The 18886-nt window shown below is 43.4% G+C and overlaps 1 protein-coding gene across 1 annotated transcript in view; it reads right to left on the bottom strand.

The window, feature by feature from the left end:
• LOC116912750 (ATP-binding cassette sub-family G member 3-like) overlaps window positions 1–12800 on the bottom strand; it is a 51126-nt gene extending 38326 nt beyond the window's left edge. Inside the window, 6 exon segments of the mRNA XM_032916897.1 lie at window positions 6214–6350; window positions 8878–8942; window positions 8945–9029; window positions 9507–9621; window positions 10482–10541; window positions 12585–12800. Coding sequence (XP_032772788.1) covers window positions 6214–6350; window positions 8878–8942; window positions 8945–9029; window positions 9507–9621; window positions 10482–10541; window positions 12585–12787 — 665 coding nt within the window. The 5' untranslated portion in view covers window positions 12788–12800.
• Between the last annotated feature and the right edge of the window lie 6086 nt (window positions 12801–18886).

Below are 18886 nucleotides of genomic sequence, written 5' to 3'. Positions count from 1 at the left end.
AGGCAGAAAGAGCACAGATGCAAGGCCAGCCTGGCCACCTAAGCAAACCTAGTCTAAGGCAGTCTGAGAATAATATGCAAAGCAATGAGTGCATTCACTTTCTAACAGATGTCATTACTACTGACGATGTCACAGAAATGTTCCTTCATAAATAATATCAAACACACCCAGCACCGATCAACAGCAAAGTCTATCCGCTAATTTTAGGACACTTAATTAATATTAAAAAGCTATATTCCAATGAACCCTTGTTGTGTTTAAATGAAATCAGTTAGGCAAAATTGTGTGACTCTAGGAGATTCACATACCTTCATGGCCATCTTCCTCTCTGTCAGGGAAACCTCCGTTAATGACGTCCAGGAAGAAGTCTGCAGGGTTGTTGTGGGACTCGTATTGGTAACCTACAAAGAATGCAGTCAAAGAACACAGCCTGAGGACGCTCCCTCAGAGAGTGGGGGAGTAGAGGGAGGACGCAGTCTAATGTCTTCCTCTTCTTTCTATTTCCCTTCACTAATTTACCTTTTCCTCTTATATCCACACAATATTTTGACGTTCTCTGTTTCCCAGCCTGGTGTGTGTGTGTGTGTGTGTGTGTGTGTGTGTGTGTGTGTTGGTTTTTGTACGTGTGTATGCACGTGTGCTGGTAAATACACAATAAATAGATATAAACTAGCTATAGGTAATAGAAGAGATATAGACCAGACATAGACATGTGAATTCGTCCTGTGAAACAAACATTTGAACTCAGTCTACATTTTTATCAGACTCCGTAGATTCAACGAGCTTGCACATTTTAAGTGACAATGATTACTCACTGATAAATATAAAGAGTGCTGGAAAGTAAATAGTTAAGGCTGCACCTGGAGTCAGAGAAGCCTCCATAACTCTATCCATATTTCTAAAAGATGACGCTGACTGCATTAACCTTTGAAAAAACTCTGACCATACAATCTGGCTCTGAAAAACCCAGGAAGACCAGAACTATGAAGTCAGACTTAAGTCTCTATAGTTCCCCAAGCAACGTCTGAATCTGAAGCTAGAACACACTCATGAGTTAAGTAACTTCTCCACAGCAGGTCCGAGTCAGATCACACACTAGGGGAAAATGTAACAGCACCATCTGCTATGTGGGCTTTTCCCAAGCTGTTCAAATAAATGACAGATAAGTGGGCCTGAGGCCAGCATGTTACCTAAGAGGGTCACCACAACCGGGAAGCAGAACAAGGAGTTCAGTCAGAATACTCAAACGCAACCATGCATGCAGGAAAAGAGAGAGAGAAAAAAAAGACCTGGGTATCAAGCCAATACTGTTAAACTAGCAAAAATCCTGCCACCAAATTAACCACCAGTATTTAAAGTGGAGAAACCCACACTCAGTAAGTCTGCATGAGAGTCAAACAGCATCCTTGATACCCCATTCTCTTTGCAGACACTGTGAATGGAGGAGCTCTCACAGCAACAGGCGACCGTACCCGCAGATGTGAAGTACTCCAGAGCATCCCGTGCAGGTCCATGATACATGAGTTTTCCAGAAGCCACTAAGGTGAGGCTATCAAAGAATCTGAAGATGGAGTACTGAGGCTGATTGATGGAGAAGATGATTGTCCGTCCCATCTTTGACATCCTAAGTTCAGAGAGGGAGACATGATAAGTCACAGGACACCAGAACCTTGAAATTCTCGTCAGAATATTTCATTCCTGTTGCTCAGGGGGCGACACCTCACCTCACTTGTGTTATACACCCAAGGAAGAAACCAAGCCCCATGCTTCTATTTGAAAGTCTAGAATTTGTTAATGTGTGGAGCACCAGTTGTTCTCGGTCCACCAGAGTTTTATTGACACTGTAGATCCCCAGGCAGTGTAGACCTGGGACACTGAATTAGATCACATATAGGTGTACTGAGAGCCAGTGATAGGGCAGATATGAAAACTATGATTGTAATGCACAAGAAGTCTCTTTGATCACTAAAGTTTCTGCTTCTTCAGGAATTGGTTTTCATTGTTCTGATAATATGACTCATACTGCTAACCACCTGGTCACTCTGTTAAATGCTTCAGTGATGACCTCATTTCAATTTGAGTGACATTGGCAAAGGGAAACTTCAATATAAATTTCCCTTTTTGAGGCTAAGCATTAAAAGGCCAAGCAACAGGTTAATGGAACACAGTTAGTGAAGAACAAAGAGCTGGGGCTTGATTGTTGGTTTAATTCCATGACAGCGGGGAAAAAAATGAGCTGAACTACTGTAACACAGAGTTGTGACTTACTGGAGAACCAATAACCAAGAGCGGAGACTGAAGGAACGGCCATTCAGAGTCTGCCCCACATGTGGCACACACACACACACACACACACACACACACACACGCGCGCGCGCGCGAGCGCACACACAGAGCCACCAAAACTAGATAAGATGGATGAAGCTAGAAAATGCATGCTGACAGGAACTGGATATAGATCTCTCCTGAGAGACACAGCCAGAGCATGTGCAATACAGAGGCGACTGCTTGCAGCAAACCACTGAACAGAGAACAGGACCCCTGTTGGAGGAATTAGATAAAGGATTGAAAGAGCTGAAGGGGCTTGCAACCCCATAAGAACAACAATGTCGACCAGCCAGAGCTCAGGGACTAAACCACTACCCAAAGAGTACACATGGACTGACCCAGGGCTCCAACTGCATATGTAGCAGAGGAGGTCCTTGTTGGGCACCAATAGAAAGAGAAGTCCTTGGTCCCAGTGTAGGGAATTGTGGGGGCTGGGTGGATGGGGAGGGGAACACCCTTATATAGAAGGGGAGGGAGAGGAGATAGGGGTCTTATGGACAGAAAATGGGGAAAGGAGAATAACATTTGAAATGTAAATAAGAAATACCCAATTTTTTTAAAAAAAAAAAAAAAATTAAAAAAAAAAAAAAATTTGTCTGAAAACTAATTATAACCTAGAACTGAAATAAGGACTGACTCTTTACTAGTTGTATTTAATAAAATATGCAGTCAGTATTAAAAAAAAACAACAAAATATTTCATAAAATCTGGGTATGATGGCATATCTGTATAATCCCAGCAACTAGGATAACCTCAGGAACTCATACACACTTACACATAGTATTCCTATTCAAAAACAGACAGACTGAGAGAATGACAGACAGAGACAGGGGAGAAAGAGAGAGAGAGAGAGAGAGAGAGAGAGAGAGAGAGAGAGGAAGAGAGAGGGAGAGAGAGAGGGAGGGAGGGAGGGAGGGAGGGAGGGAGGGAGAGCTGCTGGCTGCAGTGCACACCTTGAATCCCAGCCTTCTGAAGGTGGAGGCACAAAGTGAGTTCAACCTGACCCATGCAGTAAAATAACGAAAACAGAAAACTTGAAGAAAAGCATTTTATACACATTGCTCAGGGGGCGACACATCCAAAGAAAGAACGCTTCCCTTCAGTCCTAAGCTGGAACATGAGGCAGACAGTGGCAGAGAGGTGCTTAAGAGAGCAGAGAGCAGAGAGCAGAGAGGAGAGCAGAGCTCAGTGGTAGAGCAGAGAGCCTAGAGAGCAGAGAGCAGCAGAGGCAGGAGCAGAGAGCCCAGCAGAAAAAAAAAAAGAAAGAAAAGAAAAAAGAGAAAAAAAAAAAAGAGAGCAGAGAGCAGAGAGCAGAGAGCAGATATGACCAGCTCCTTCCTGGAAGCAAGGCCCAGGATCAGCCAGCCCAGCAGCGTCTCCTCTCACAGCTCAGTTAGGAATCTTGCCCCTGCCTTGCAGGACAGAGAAAGGTGATTTTGTTGTTGTGTTGTTTTTCCTTATGTTATTACTGCTTTACCAGAACACCTGTGACCACGTGTCCCTGGTTCATGTGGAGGTGAGAAAGATAAATTAGATGCCCAGGGGCTGTAGCATAGATGGTTGTAAGCTACCATATGCATGCTGGGAATTTAACCTGAGCCCTCTGGAAGAGCAGCAGTGCTAACCCATCTCTCCATCCCAGTCAAAGAATTTTATTTAAAAAATTTTTATTTTAAAAAAATATGAATCCTAGTTGAAGGAAAGAATAGGATTGAAATATATTGTATGAAATCCTCAAAGAATCATGAGAAACATAAAAATCCTCCCAGTGAAGGAGTTTCCACTAGCCTGGCGAATTATTTACCACTTAGAACAATGAAGACTAATGTATTACAGCCCATATACAAAATGGGAAGTAAGGAGAGACCTAGTTCCACACAGAGAGTCATGTCAGCCTGTGAAGTAATTAAATCAAGAGGGAAATTTCAAGTTCACACGAAACTGGTTGGCAGAGACCAGATGAGGTGCAGAGTAATGGCATAAGAGGTGACTGTTTTCCCTGACTGACTATTAATAATTCACCAGAGGAAAAACTGTAATTCATATCACAGAATCCAGCAACTACCGGCATGATTAAATGAGAAAGTTTCATACAGACAACCCAGATGTCTCAATGCGTAAGTCACATGCTGACAAGTGTGAAGACCCAAGCTATGTTCCCAGAACCCACTTGGGAGAAGGAGAAAACCAACTCCATTGAGTTGTCCTCTGACCTCTATGTGCATGCTACCCGCATTCAGATGGACAGACAGACACACATACATACACACACATACATGCACAGATAGAAACACATGCACACAACTAAATAAATGACTAAATACATGTAAAAATTTTAAAGAAAATTCTTTGTCTAGGGCACAGTTCCATGAGTGTTGGAGACTTGGAGGACATAGCATGTCAGGTCTGGAGTCTGCTCCCAGAACGCTGGGATAAACCACAGGTAGGATGACCCCACACAATGAACTAAGACTACCAACGGCATGAGAAATGGACAGCAGGAAGTGCTCCATATTGGAAAATGAGCAAGGACCTGATCTTAGAGAGTATCCTGAAGCAGATAGGAAAGGGGACACACAGGCAGGATGACACTTGAGGAGTCCACAGACCAGGAGGTGGCAAGGCCCTGCTTGTTGGACAAGGACAGCACAATGGGGAGTGCTCTCGGTTCATGGAGTTACACGATGGGGTGTTAGGATGATGGAGGATGATGACAGAACAGGGGAGGAAGGAAAGACAGAGAGTGCAGTAAAGGGTAAGCAAGAGGCAGGAGCCTGGGTCAGCAGACTGCATGGTCCTTGTATGGATCTTGGGGTTATTCAGTCAATTTGAAACTCTTCCTGATTTTTTTACACGGACAAAACCAAACTCTTGGTCAATTTTTCCTACAAATTCTTCAGCCACAGGCTTCTTTCTTGAGAGAAGGAAATGTTACTTCTTTTACTTCATTCTTCCCCAGGGTTCAGAAACCAGACCTTAGAAACCATTTCCTCAAACATCACATCCAGGGTGAATCCCTGAGATAATCCCATTTATTCTGCATAAGAGAACCCAGCATTTCCTAGCTAAGAACCCCCACATCTCGGCCTCCTGCGGGCATCTGTTCATCCCCATGTCGCAACTGTGTACCCTTCCCCATGACTGCATGGCTCTGCTCTTAAACTCAGAAACCTTCCCACATCCCCTGCCATGGGAACAACCTCACTGCTGACAGTGGCCCAGGTGATCTAGGCAAGCTACATTCAACACAACCTACGCCCGTCCCACTTCAATGGTCAGTGTGCAGGGCCAAATTCCAGAGACTCATTTGTAGAAGTCCTCACATCTAAGCACTTAGAATGCAGCTATAATGGGGGACAGATGCATTACAAAGATTACTCTTAAATGAGATTACTAGCGTGCCCTAATGTAACTGGTGTCCATTTAAGAGATGACAGATCAGGGCACAGACACAGAGGATACACGATCCATAGCTCAGTGAGACGTGCTCAGCAGACGCAGTCTGTGATTACTAGCAAGGAACATTCCTTCCTCTCAGCCTGCTGGGTTCTAGTCTACCCTGTCTCTTGAATGTTCAAGACACACCAAACATGCTTTGCCTCAGAGAAAACCCATTTTCTCTGCAGCCATCACTCTGTTCAGATCTCTCCACAACCCCAGCTCACTAGTCACATGCTTGAGGGTTTAGGGACATGCTATTTAAAGCAGTGCTCAACCATCACCACAGCCACCCTCCATATGCTCTAGAATGGGTTCTGATGCCTCTTCTTGGTTGAAGTTTCCCTCTAATAAACAAGAGTTCTGTTGCCTACTTCTGAATCTCCTGCACTGAAAATGCCCACAAGCAACCAGGCTATAAAACCTTAATGTCCCTTTAGCACGTACCTTCTCAGGACTGAGATGACATCAATCGTAGTTCTCAAGTCTAAGTCAGTGGTGGGATCATCCAAGAACAAAATGGGATGCTCGGTGATCAGCTCCACTGCTATACTGGTCCTTTTCCTGAGTTCCTTGGTTATAGGCTAAAACACCAATGACCATCATTGTCAACAAGAATATAGTCACTGTCATTTGGTGAACTAGATTATTCCAGCAATAAAAGGTTGTGTTAAATCATTATTCCAAAGAGCCAAAATATGGACACCTGGGAGAAGAAGGAGGTTTCTATTCTAACTGGAGAGTAGAATGAAGCTCAAGTCAGATTTGACATGAAACCATGTTAATAACGCTGACTATTTGATCATTATCAAGTCACATGTTCTAGGGATGCATTATAACACACAAAGACCTGCAAAGTGAGATCACTGTTGACAGAAATGGGGAAGATGGCAAAGGAGAAGAAAAAGTATCTCTAGTAATCATTTAACAACACCCCAACATACACACACATACACACACATACATATACACACATACACACACATACATATACACACATACACACACATACATACACATGCACACACAACTGTTTTGAAACTGATGGTTTATAAGTTATATAATGAAAATTGTCAAAATCTCTTGAATTTCCCAACGTTCCAGGAGCGGATAAACACCATCTTTTGTCCCTAAAACAACAACTAAGCAACTTAGGGCAATGACTAGTTAGTTATTATGAAAAACAACAACAAAAATAGAAAAGTATCTTACCATAAATAAATATAAAGCCAAGCTATATACAGAGCCAAACCAAACAAATTTCTGTCACTCGGGAAGAAAGGGCTAGTGCAGGAGTTAAACCATGAGAATTACATTCTAGGAAGCCATTTCCATCCATAGCACCAAATGTCCACTCACCAACAATCTACATGTGATCTTCTAAATGAATCCCATGAGAGGCGGGAAGTTTTCAGGGACCCAAGAAGAGGTAAAGAACCCAATGTTTGAAAAGTTTAAATACATAATAAATAAAGTTACTAATCAGGTTTATTAACAATAAAATAATAAATTAAATTTGGGGATTGCAAATGGTTATATCCCTGACAAGGCTAAGGATATGAAGGTTCTGTCCATTTTGATAGATAATATGGAATAGCTAAGATAAGTAAATGCCCTTTGTTAAAGGATGAAGAATAATTAAGTATTCAGGAATGAAGTACTACATAGTATTTTTTAATATGTCAGTAAGAAATATGTTATGCATTACACGGTCAGCTGTGAAGCTCACCACTCATCTATTGCCCTTCCCGGCTCTGCATGAGCTTCCACAGAAGGCAGGTGGTCCATTCGCTGTTGCTCTTGACCAAGGCTGCAGCTCTGAAACCTAAGACCTGGGAGTAAATGCTGTCAGAAGATAGGGCATCGGGGAGCAAGGGCAAGAGAATATCCTAGTTTTCCATCCAGTGGCTGAGATGAAATGTTCTGGTGAGAAGTATACATGGAGATGAAAGGTTATTTCAGAGCACAGTTCAGGAGTGCAGTCAATCATTGCAGGAGCGTCAAGGCAGGAACCTGATGCAGCTGGTTACATGCAGTCCAGAGCACAGAGAAAATGCATGCCTGCCTGCCTGCCAGTGCCCAGCTCACCTACTCCCCTTCTTCTGTCACCCAGGACCCAAGCCCAGAGAACAATGCTGCTGCAGTGGGCTGAGTCTCTCCTCATGGATTTCCTTATGAAGACAAGCACCTGTGGAAATGTCTACATGACTAGAGTATTCCTCATTTTCTAGGTGATTCCAAGTGATTGTGGATTGTGTCTATTCAACAGTCCGAACTAACCATCCCAGACAGGATGAGATAAAAACACAAAACAAGAGGCTACAAAAATAACAAGCCTTAAACATGTTAGAAGAAGATGCTAGAAACCGAGTTCAATCCTGGAAGGAAAGTTAAGGTAGATGAAGCACAGAGCCAGAGTCCTCAGTCTCACATCAGAGGTCAGTTCCAGAAATACATTTGAAACAACAAGGGAACAAAGGCCTCTGGGTCAGGGCTTCTCAACCTGTGGGCCATGGCCCTTAGGGTCACCGATCAGACATTTTCATTAGGATTCAAATGACAACAAAATTACAGTTATGAGGTAGCACCAAAATGATTTTGTGCTCGTGAGTGAACTGGAATGAGGAAGTGTATTAAAGGGTCACAGCATTAGGAAGGATGAGAACCACTGCTCCAGAGGAAGGGAAGATGAACAGAAAACAGAACTCATCAAATTCTCAAATGAGTCATGAGTGCAACACTAAGGGTAGAGGGGTCACGTAAGGAAGACTTGAAATGGCCATGTGAGGAGCACATTTCCCTGCTGGTTTGCTCTCCATTCCCAGGATCACCCATTGTTTAGAAGGCTTCACAGTGTAATTTCCACCTTAACTTCATGTACCCAGTCACTTACTCATGAACAGAGAAAGTGGTCACCCTTGACCACAGAACTACAGGAAACACCTTGTGGAGGGTCATGTCATCCACACACAGATTCTCTCCCTCCCTCCCTCCCTCCCTCCTCCCCTCCCTTCCGCATCTGTCTCTCTCCCCCCTCCCCCTCTTCTTCCCCTTCCCCTCCCTTTGCCCCTCCCCACTCTCTGTATCTTTCAAGATTTTTCCTCACGTTACCTTGATATTTTGTTCTTTATCCAGATGAAGAAGTTCAAGCACCTCATTGACCCTCCTTCTTTTTCATCTCTTGTTATAGTCATTGGAAGACGGAGAGCTGCTGAGAACTCTAAATTGTCTCTCACAGTCACTGTGCCCAACACCACATCATTCTCAAGGGCAAATGGAATTTTAATTAGATATACTTATCACTAAGACTATAAAAGTGTAACCTAGTCCACACAAACGAATGTACACATAGTACATAAATGCTCTACTTAAAATAAGCTTTCGATTTCCCTAATCCCAAACTCAGAGCCTGACTCTCTTTTTTGTCCCCCTCCCATTTGCCTTCCAAGAAGAGGACAGGAATGTTGGTGACTGCTGCCTGCACTATTTGCAGAAGACATGTTCTAAGGAGTGGAGACAGATGAAGAAGGGCAAATGTGGCCAACAGTCATAGCTGCAATTACTAACACTGTACCACAGATGTCAGGCTCAGGTTAATGAGTCCCTATGAAATGTTGGCATAGGAAAAGTGGGGCCTAGGAGTCTGTCATCTAGTTAACTGGAAAGGACACAAGTCTATAAGCTGGGTATCTGTCTCACATAAGCAAAGGAAATTTAAAATACAACCCACCAACACTTACTTGTGGTACATAACCAGATGTACATTTGAAATTAGCAGGTCGAGGTTTACCATTTATCAAAATATCTCCTGATAATCCACACGGATCTCTCCTTGCAGCTAAGACATCTAATAACCTACAAAGGGTTAATTATAGTGTGTAGTTTATTTTCTCCCTTCAATGAAAACAGTCATCCTTTAGCTACTCAAATGAAAAATCCTACATCTTAAATAAAGCAGAAACATAATGTAGTGAACAAATCAAGTTTAAATAAAATCACACAACGTATGCAGGCACAAACACAGACTTCCACAGGCATACGCACATGCACACATACTTCTTCGTGTTCATGGTGTGCTATAAAACAGCCCAGAGTTATGAATGTAAGACATGATTTACATAACTGCCCCTCCCTGCTATCTGACCTTAGAGACTGACCCCGGTAAGGTGCTGCTGTATTTTGAGAATTAGGTGGGACTGGAGAGATGGCTCAGTGGTTAAGAGCACTGACTGCTCTTCCAGAGGTCCTGAGTTCAATTCCCAGCAACCACATGGTGGCTCACAACCATCTGTAATGGGATTCAATGCCCTGTTCTGGTGTGTCTGAAGACAGCTACAATGTACTCACATATATATAATAAATAAATAAATCTTTTTTTAAAAAAGCCATTAAAAAAAGCAAGGCCTGTGGATGCTTTCTTGCCCTCAGAAAATGTCTGCTACGTCTTTCTATTTCAGGACTCTCCTTACCTCATGAGATAATAATAACATGTATGAACACCATGTGCCGAACACTGTACCATTTCCTATCAGCAAAGTGGACATAGAAAGACTTTCTGTTCATTGTGGAAAATGAGACACATCCCTCCTGCACATCACAGCACATAGGACCAGCCTAGCTGCAGTGACAGCACTTAAATAACACCCATGAAGGTGACTGGTTTAGAGCACGTGAACTGCATACAGAGGGCTTGCTATGCTTTTGGTTATACTCACAGAGATCTGCTCCCGTCCTGAGGTCCCATGATGGCATTGAGGCCTGGTCCCATGATCCCACTGCAAACACAAAGTCATACTGGTTTATTTTTCTGTTTTAAAGAAGTTAAATTAGCTTAGGGTTTACATTGAAAGCACTCATTGAATTTGGATGGAGTTGTAGACAGAACATAAGCACAAACTGATAATTTTTAAATGTTAATAGAGGTCTATGATTTAGAAAGATGTCAGCTGCTAGTGGGAACTCATCAGAAAATGTCTCAGATACCACAGAATCCCCTTTGTTTATTATTTAAACCATTTGTCTTCTTTGAAATGCCATACAGCCAAGATGAACGTCCTTTGAAGGACGTAGCCAGTTCTCATGAAGACTCCATTGCACACACAGCCTTTACGTGTCACGGCTGTGACAGCTTCCTGCTAATGTGTGATGGTCACTGTCTTCACAACCCTGCTTGCGACTCAGTGAACCTCTACATGAGAAGCCAACGATTCTTAGGGTATCGGAAGCTCTGTCGTTGCTATTAAAACGGAGTAGAACCAAAATCGATACGCCTTCAGAAGAAATCCAAAGACTAGACAGAAGCACTGCAGGGGATAGGAAAGCTTTGCCAGGATCAACACTCAAGAAAGCACCTGAGTCAAATAGAAAGCAGATCTACCTCCCAAAAAATGATGGCTTCCTTCTCTGACACTTAAATTAGAATACGCTGTTTAGGATGGAAATCCATCGCTCAGAGCTAGGGCATTCCTTATTAATGCATAGACAAAGCACAAGCACGAATCAGTCTCAGAACACTGAATGATTGCTTCAGCGTAGTGAAGATTCAGACTGAGAAGGGCACATTCTTACAGAGGCTCAGTTCCCTACCCACTCGTCCTTTCACATTCAGATAATGTGTCAACCCTTTGCTCTGTCCATGCCCTTCTCAGTAAGAAATGGTGGTAGTTGTAGGCAGAGGAGCAGGAATGACCAGAGCCCAAGTACAGAGCGTAGGGTTGGGTATGGGAGAGACAGGGTGTGCAGACTGAGCTGGGGAACCTTGGTACGCATGCTCTCCTTAGGAATTGTTACCGGCTGCTCTCTCTGCTTTGTGGAACACTATGTTTCCACATTGCTTGTCTTCTTTCTAGCTCTCTGTGAACTTTGAGCAGATACATCAGGCCCTGTCTGTCTGCTGTCTGGACTTCCCTCATTGCTCCCATCTCATCACCTGTGATTGACGCAGTCAGCAGGCTGGAAACTTTCCCTTCAGTTTTGGGAGGGCCGTGTGCATACAAATGTACACAATTCTTTTAGACTTTCAAATTTCTAGAGTCTAAATTTCCTTTATCATGCCTTGATTTTTAACAGTATGTCTTCAGTATTACTTTTTCGTCCCTAATTTTATTGAATTGCAATCATGTATCATGTTCTCTTTTTGCACTATGTCTAGGGTTTGTCAAGTTTATTTGTATTTCCAAAGAACCAACTTCATGTGTCACTAATCCATTAATGTTTCTCTTTAGTCTCCACCCCCATTAAACTCACTATGGTCATGAACCTGTCTGTAGGTAGAACAAGGTGAGGCTAGATCGATGGGAAAAGTTCTTGATGGGCAAGGACCTAAGTGAAACCCCCAGAACTAACAAAGTTGGCTGCATGATAGCCATCTGTAACTCCAGTGCTCTGTGGAGAGAGGAGACAGAGACAGGAGAATCCCCAGAAGCTTGCAAGGTGCTAGCCCAGCATACACAGCAGTGAGCAATCAGAGACTCTGCGTCCAACAAGGTAAAGGTGAAGATCAATGCACAAGGCTGTCCTCTGAAGATTTAGGTGAAGGATGTGTAATAGCATCTGCACATCTGTACCTGTGTGTATGCACACACACATATACATCCACATATGCAGACATACATTATTCTCATGCATATACACACACACACAAATAACACACATCCACACACACTGGCATCCACATACCTACACACACACACACACACACACACACACACACACACACACACACACACACACACACACACAGCTTATTTATAGAGAGGTAGTCTGTGTTTCTTAAGAACATTATTCAATACAGTGTTGTCGTTAGCTCATGGACATACCTGATGCTCGACAGTCTTTCTATCACACGTGTCTGCTGACGAAGTGGAAAGCCGCTCTGCACTGTTTCTCTGTAGCTGATGTTGTGAAAACTCAACACAGCCTCTTCAGCCAGTGTCTCCGGGTCACTGGTGTTTGTTTCGGGAAGGTCACTGTGACGTCTTTCTATCATTGGTATTACAATGGGGTCATTATTGGAAGACATCTTGAGAGGTTCTTCTTTCCTGTGGAAGGAAAAGCAATGGCAAGTTGAAGGTCCATACAAACACAGTCATAACACAGGTTCTCACACTCACTGATGGCTTTCAACTGTGCTGCCGTAGGTAGACTCCTTCCTCATGAACAGTGCATAGCTCTGTGGTTACCCGAGGACCCAGACGAGAAGCAGACATGACAGAGTACATAGACCCCCCCCTAGACACCATGTTCCTAAGAAATAAATGAGCAAATTGAGCTAAAGATAAAAGTTATCTGTAATTAATACAGAAAGGGACAGATGAGAGGGCAGATTTGTATTATGTCAAAAGCATATTATGACACATTATAAGTTTAGAGGAAGAATAAGTTTAGAGAAAAATAATGACCACCATTACCACATCTCCTGTTTCTGTCTGTCTGTGGGTTGGTCTGTCTGTCTGTCTATCTCTGTGTGCTTGCATATGTGTATTTGTGCATGTGCATGTTTGTGTGACTGTGCATGAGTGTGCGTGTGTGTGTGCGTGTGCACATATATGTTTAATTTGGGGACATGGCATAGTCAGTGGAACTGAATGGTTACCAGGAAAAGTCTTGCACGATTCACAGCTTCCATAATTCTGGTCATTAGGCTTCTCCAGCCAGCCATGGGGATAAACTTCCAAGCTGCAGACAGTGACTAGTGAAGGTGTGAAACAGTTGAAAACTCCATCTTCATTAAAGCTGGTTTCCTTTCTAAAAGCTGACACTGTGGGTGCTGAACTGTCTGTCTGGGATGAACCAGCCTCTCAGGCAAGCCCCCTCCGAGAGCAGCCTCAGAGCAGACAGGGTGGGAAGCAGCAGCATGAAGAGCTCTGACTGCAATAACCAAAGCATCCAGGGTGTGAGGAGCAGCAGAGAGGCCAACCACGTCCCCTCCGCCTTCCTCTCCTGCTACAGTCACACAGAACCACCTAGGCCCAGGGCAAACTCCAGAAAGGGCAAGAAAACAGAACCTGCTGAGCACATCTGCCAGAAGCTTGGTTATGTCCCAGAAAAACTAAGAGCAGTCGGTCACCAGGCAAAAGTGGAGCCTCATAGCTGTGGCTCTGAAAACCCCGAGCCATCCACAGTTTCGATTATAAATGTCTAGCATGTCAGGAGACATGGCCACATATTCCAATATTGAGACCATGGAAGATCATGAGTAATAAAGACTGCGGCTAGCAATCATTAATGATAGGACAGTTGATGGCTTTATGCACAGAAAGAAAATATGGATTTCTTATCACAATAAAAACTTGCTTTGAAAACAATTGTGATTAAGATTTCAATAAACGCATTTAGCATTAACCGTTTAAACACTGACACATTAACAGGAAGACCTGGAGGAGCACAGGACTGATACCGAAATGAAACCCATTCTGGGTGGGAATTATTGTATGAAAAGGAAGCTCCGGGTTGGAAAGACAGAGTCCTGTGCGGGAGCCTAAGAAGTGTGCAGGGCTTGAGGAAAGGCTCTGAAGTCCCTGAGGGGAAATTGCAGAACACAGATTACACATGAAGAATCTCAGGCCTGGGCCCGAGAGCCCAGGTCAGTGCAGAGAGCACTTTCAGCATGTGTGAGGCCAAGGCTGCAACTCCAGGTAAAACAGGCTGCCCTGCTGACATCAGGCTGTCAGGAGACAGTCAGTCTCATGAGCCTTCAGTGCAGCCTGGATGTTCAACCTCCCACTGTCCCCTTCTGCAGTCAGAGCAGTACCGAAAATAACTCGTTGAATCAATCACTGTCTGTACTCAGATACACGGACTTCATTCCACAGGTCGGAACTATCGGAGAACAGGACATTCAGATGATGCATCCACTTCTTTAATTTCCCAGCAACTTTCCTTTTCTCTGAGGCCTGTGGCTTTTGACAAGTACAGTAATGTAAAATTTTTATTCCAACCCTAAGTACCAACATTGTCTCTCAGACCACAGACTGCACTTAACACAGTGGCAAACAGGATCACCAAGAAAGCGTGACAGGGGTGCAAAGTTCAGAGCAGACTGTGGGAGGCAGAGGCAGAGCTGATACACATGCAGAGATCTGATCTGGAGCAAGGGAGCCAATAAATCCACAGGGGTCCAAGCACAGTGTCCGTTCATGGTACAGAGATGGTTCAAGGTGCAGATTGCTTCAAAGCTGACACCAGGCCTAAGGGGTCTGAACGTGAGAGAGCTCTTTTCTAGTGGTGCTGATCACGGTCAGCAGAAGTCCCGAGGATGGACTTGTCTGTTGCCTGTGTATGTGGTGATGCACACGTCAGGTGACCTGGTGGTGGCTCAGGGACCCAAGAAAGGGCATCGCAGTGCTCATGGCTCTGGTGTTTTGGACAAGCATACAAGCTTGGTTTCTCTGACAGGGTCTTCAAATACCTGCATGTCTAGGTGACCTGGGCTCAATGTGTTCATAGGTAGGAATGATATGTCTATAAATTATTTGACAATCTGTTTTTCTGTGCTAGGTACTTGTACACATACAGTACAAAGTCGTTTTACCTTAACATTTGCTTCCAAAACAAAGCAAACCACTGCTTTATAAAATGGAGTCACTCATGTCAAGATTTACTCTGATAATTACTGACCTACATAATACAAAGAAACACAGAGATGGGCACAGTTCTACACTATTTCTCAGACGGCCAGTATCAGGAGCTTCTAAGTTCTGAGTGTGACTGTGGTGGGATCCAAAATCATCCAGCAGAAGTCATGGTGCCATGAGGGACACCATGAGGGACAGTAGCAGAAGTGGGGTGACTGACAGACACCCTTGTGGCTCAGGCTGTGGAGGAATGAAGACAGGCAGCCCTGCCTCCTACAACCAGGAACAACATGGCTCCTGTGGATGAGTGTTGAGCCTGAGAGGTCTGAGCAGGTGGCTGGCAGACCCTCGGTTTCTGAAACAGCCTCATGATGCACGTTGTACGCAGCAGACAGGGGGCTGAGAGCTCTGACCCCTAGTTACAAGGATTACTCAATTCCCACAGCTTCCTCCTCACTGTGAAAATCTTAGGGCCCCAGGACTCCTGCTCCTCATTGCAGAATGCCAAGCTCTGTTTGCCATCTCCACTTCCCCCAAAGCATCTGTGAGACACAGCTTTGCCTAGACAAACCCCACAAACTGAAGTGTCCACATAGACACTGGCCACAGAGACCTCTGGGTAGAAGGAAAGAGGTTCATAAATAAGGGAGGTCAGCCATGTGAACACTGCTCTGTTTTTACAGCACCTGAGTATTATGTGAAGCCCCTGAGTACTGTGCGCAGCACCTGAGTACTGTGTGCAGCACCTGAGTACTTTGTGCAGCACATGATTACTGTGTGCAGCACCTGAATACTGTGTGCAGCACCTGAGTACTTTGTGCAGCACATGATTACTGTGTGCAGCACCTGAGTACCATATGCAGCTGCTGAGTACTATGTGCAGCACCTGGGTACTGTGTTCAGCACCTGGGTACTGTGCACAGCACTAACCTGTAAGATGGCAACGGAAAGCACAGAGACACACCAGCTAGGATCCTGATGCCCCCAGTCATGGAAAATTCTCTGAGAGCAACAAGAGAGAGGCTCTTCCAGTTCTCTGCCTTCCAGATATTAAATCTTTATGTGTTATTTTAATATGTTACACTATTCAAAGTTTTTATTAGAATATCTTTAATATTTTAAGATCTTTGTATGTGTTTACTTAATCTTGCTGTTGTTAACTTTGAGACAGGGTCTCCCTGTAGGGCTCAGACTTGCCTCAAATTTGTGATCCTCCTCCCTCAACTTCTATGTGTCAGGACAACAGACCTGCGATTTATCTTATTTACACAGTTTAAACTTTTGTAACTATATTGTTCTTAATCTCTTGTTCTTTTCTCTTTCTCTCCTTTTTTTCTAGTCTTTCCATGTGTTTTTATTCAATTATATTATTATTGTTTTTACCTTTATCAATTTTAACTTCAAGTTTTATTCTTAATTAGATTTGCCCATTACTTTGTTGTCATTTGTCATACTTGTTTGGTTGCTTTGGCTTGATTGTTTTAGACAGGGTTTCTCTTTGTTGACCTGGCTGTCCTGGAACTCAGTCTGTAGACTCAGAGATTCGCCCACTTCTGCATCTCAAATTCTGGGATTAACCATGTGAGCCACCATTGCCTGCTCATAACCTACTTATGCCCATCCTGATCGTTGTGGGGAAGTAGGATCTGGTATTGTTGTTACTGTGGTTTATTTTCTCCACTCTGATGAGTGTTGGGAGTTAAGCGCTCAGGACAAGGATGCTTGCTTGAGAAAGCCACATATCAGTGTGTAAAACATATTCACTCCCACAATTGCACAAAACACAACAAAAAAAACACAAGACTGGGTGGAAACAAAGTAACACAACTTCCTGGAAAGATCATGACCTGTGTGTCAGCAACTAAATATAAACGTTTAATTAGGTAAATATTTAACAAATCAGTAAAGAGGTTTACTGAGAGTGGATCACAACTTCCAAAAGATAAACAACTGAAGGAAATAAGCCAAAGATAACAGCATATAGTGGATGAGTAATAAATACTGAATTTCACAAGATAGAAATTTTAGAAAAGTTTGCACATAAACTTTTAAAAATTCAGGAGAAAGCATCTACAACCAACTAAATGAACTGAAACATAAACAACCAGAGTTTCAAAGTCAACGTGATGAGTTATTGCTCTCAAAAAAGGATCAAAAAAAATTATGATGACCTCCAGGACATGACTGAGAGATCAAATAGGAATGTTTTTATTAGAATAGAATGTTGGAATATAGATGTAGGAAACCTATTCAGTCAAACAAAATCACAAAGTGTCCTATATCTATTCAAAGATGAGGACATCCAGATTTGGAAATAATCTACACCACCACATTAGCATGACCATAAATAACTGTCATATCACACTCTAGGCAAAATCTCAAGGATGCAGAGCAAGAGAAGAATGCTGCCGGTTACAACACAGAGGAGCCAAGGTACTTACAAAGCCCCGACTGGCAAACCATTGAGAACAACAGTGCATTCCTTGATGGAAATCCCCGAGGCCAGAGCATGGAAGGATGGACTCTGAGCACTCAGAAAATAACTGAGAGCCAACATGGCTACACACAAAAGTGTCCTTTATAAAGACCTTCAGGATGGGCGTGACTAATGCAATGTGTGACCACTGAGCCAGCACTGAAGAAGGTACTTACAGGAAAATTCTAAACACAAGGAAGAAGACACAAAGCGACAATCAAGAGTGCAGGAGAAATAAATCTTGAGTTCTAAGGAACCAACAGTAGTAACTGGGTAAGCGCTGGTGAGCTTTTCATCCACGTGATGCACACTGGAGTTACCTGGGAAGAAGAGACCTCGGGTGAGCAACCGTACCCATCAGGTTGGCAAGGCTGTTGGGGCGTTTTTGATGGATGATTGATGTGGGAGGGCCCAGCCCACTCTGGGGTCCTGGAGTGTTTAAGAAAGCAGGCTGAGGGGTTGGGGATTTAGCTCAGTGGTAGAGCGATTGCCTAGGAAGCGCAAGGCCCTGGGTTCGGTCCCCAAGCTCCAAAAAAAAAAAACCAAAAAAAAAAAAAAAAAAAAAAAAAGAAAGAAAGCAGGCTGAGCAAGCCATGAGGAACAACTAGTAAGGCGAATTCCTCCATGGTCTCTGATTCAGTCCCTGCCTGAATTCCTGCCTCGGTGTGTCTCAGGGATAGATTGTGATGTGGAAGGGTTAAGCCAAATCAATGTTCAACTCCCCAAGTTGCTTTTCATCGTGATGTTTTTACCACAGCAATAGAAAGCAAACTAACATTGAGTCAGCAAACTTCTAAGCGAAAAAAAAAAAAAAAAAAAAAAAAAAAAAAAAAAAAAAAAAAAGCAGAGGCAGAAAATGCAAAGAGGGAAGAAGCCCCTTCAATTTCTAAGATTTCATTCATCACAGATTTTAACCCTGACTCAAACGTAAATAGAATTGAAAAGCAAAAATCAGTAAGCAATCACTGATTGCTGCAGGAACTCATGGAGCTGGCAGAGGCATACCAAGACTGAAAGTGAAAGGCAGGGTTTTCAGCAAAGACTCCAAAGCAAGCAGGAGCAGCAGTGG

The sequence above is a fragment of the Rattus rattus genome, chromosome 11 (assembly GCF_011064425.1).
Source record: "Rattus rattus isolate New Zealand chromosome 11, Rrattus_CSIRO_v1, whole genome shotgun sequence".
Classification (NCBI taxonomy): Eukaryota; Metazoa; Chordata; class Mammalia; order Rodentia; family Muridae; genus Rattus; species Rattus rattus.
Note: the sequence above shows the minus strand (reverse complement) of the source record. Positions and strands in the feature narration are given on the sequence as shown.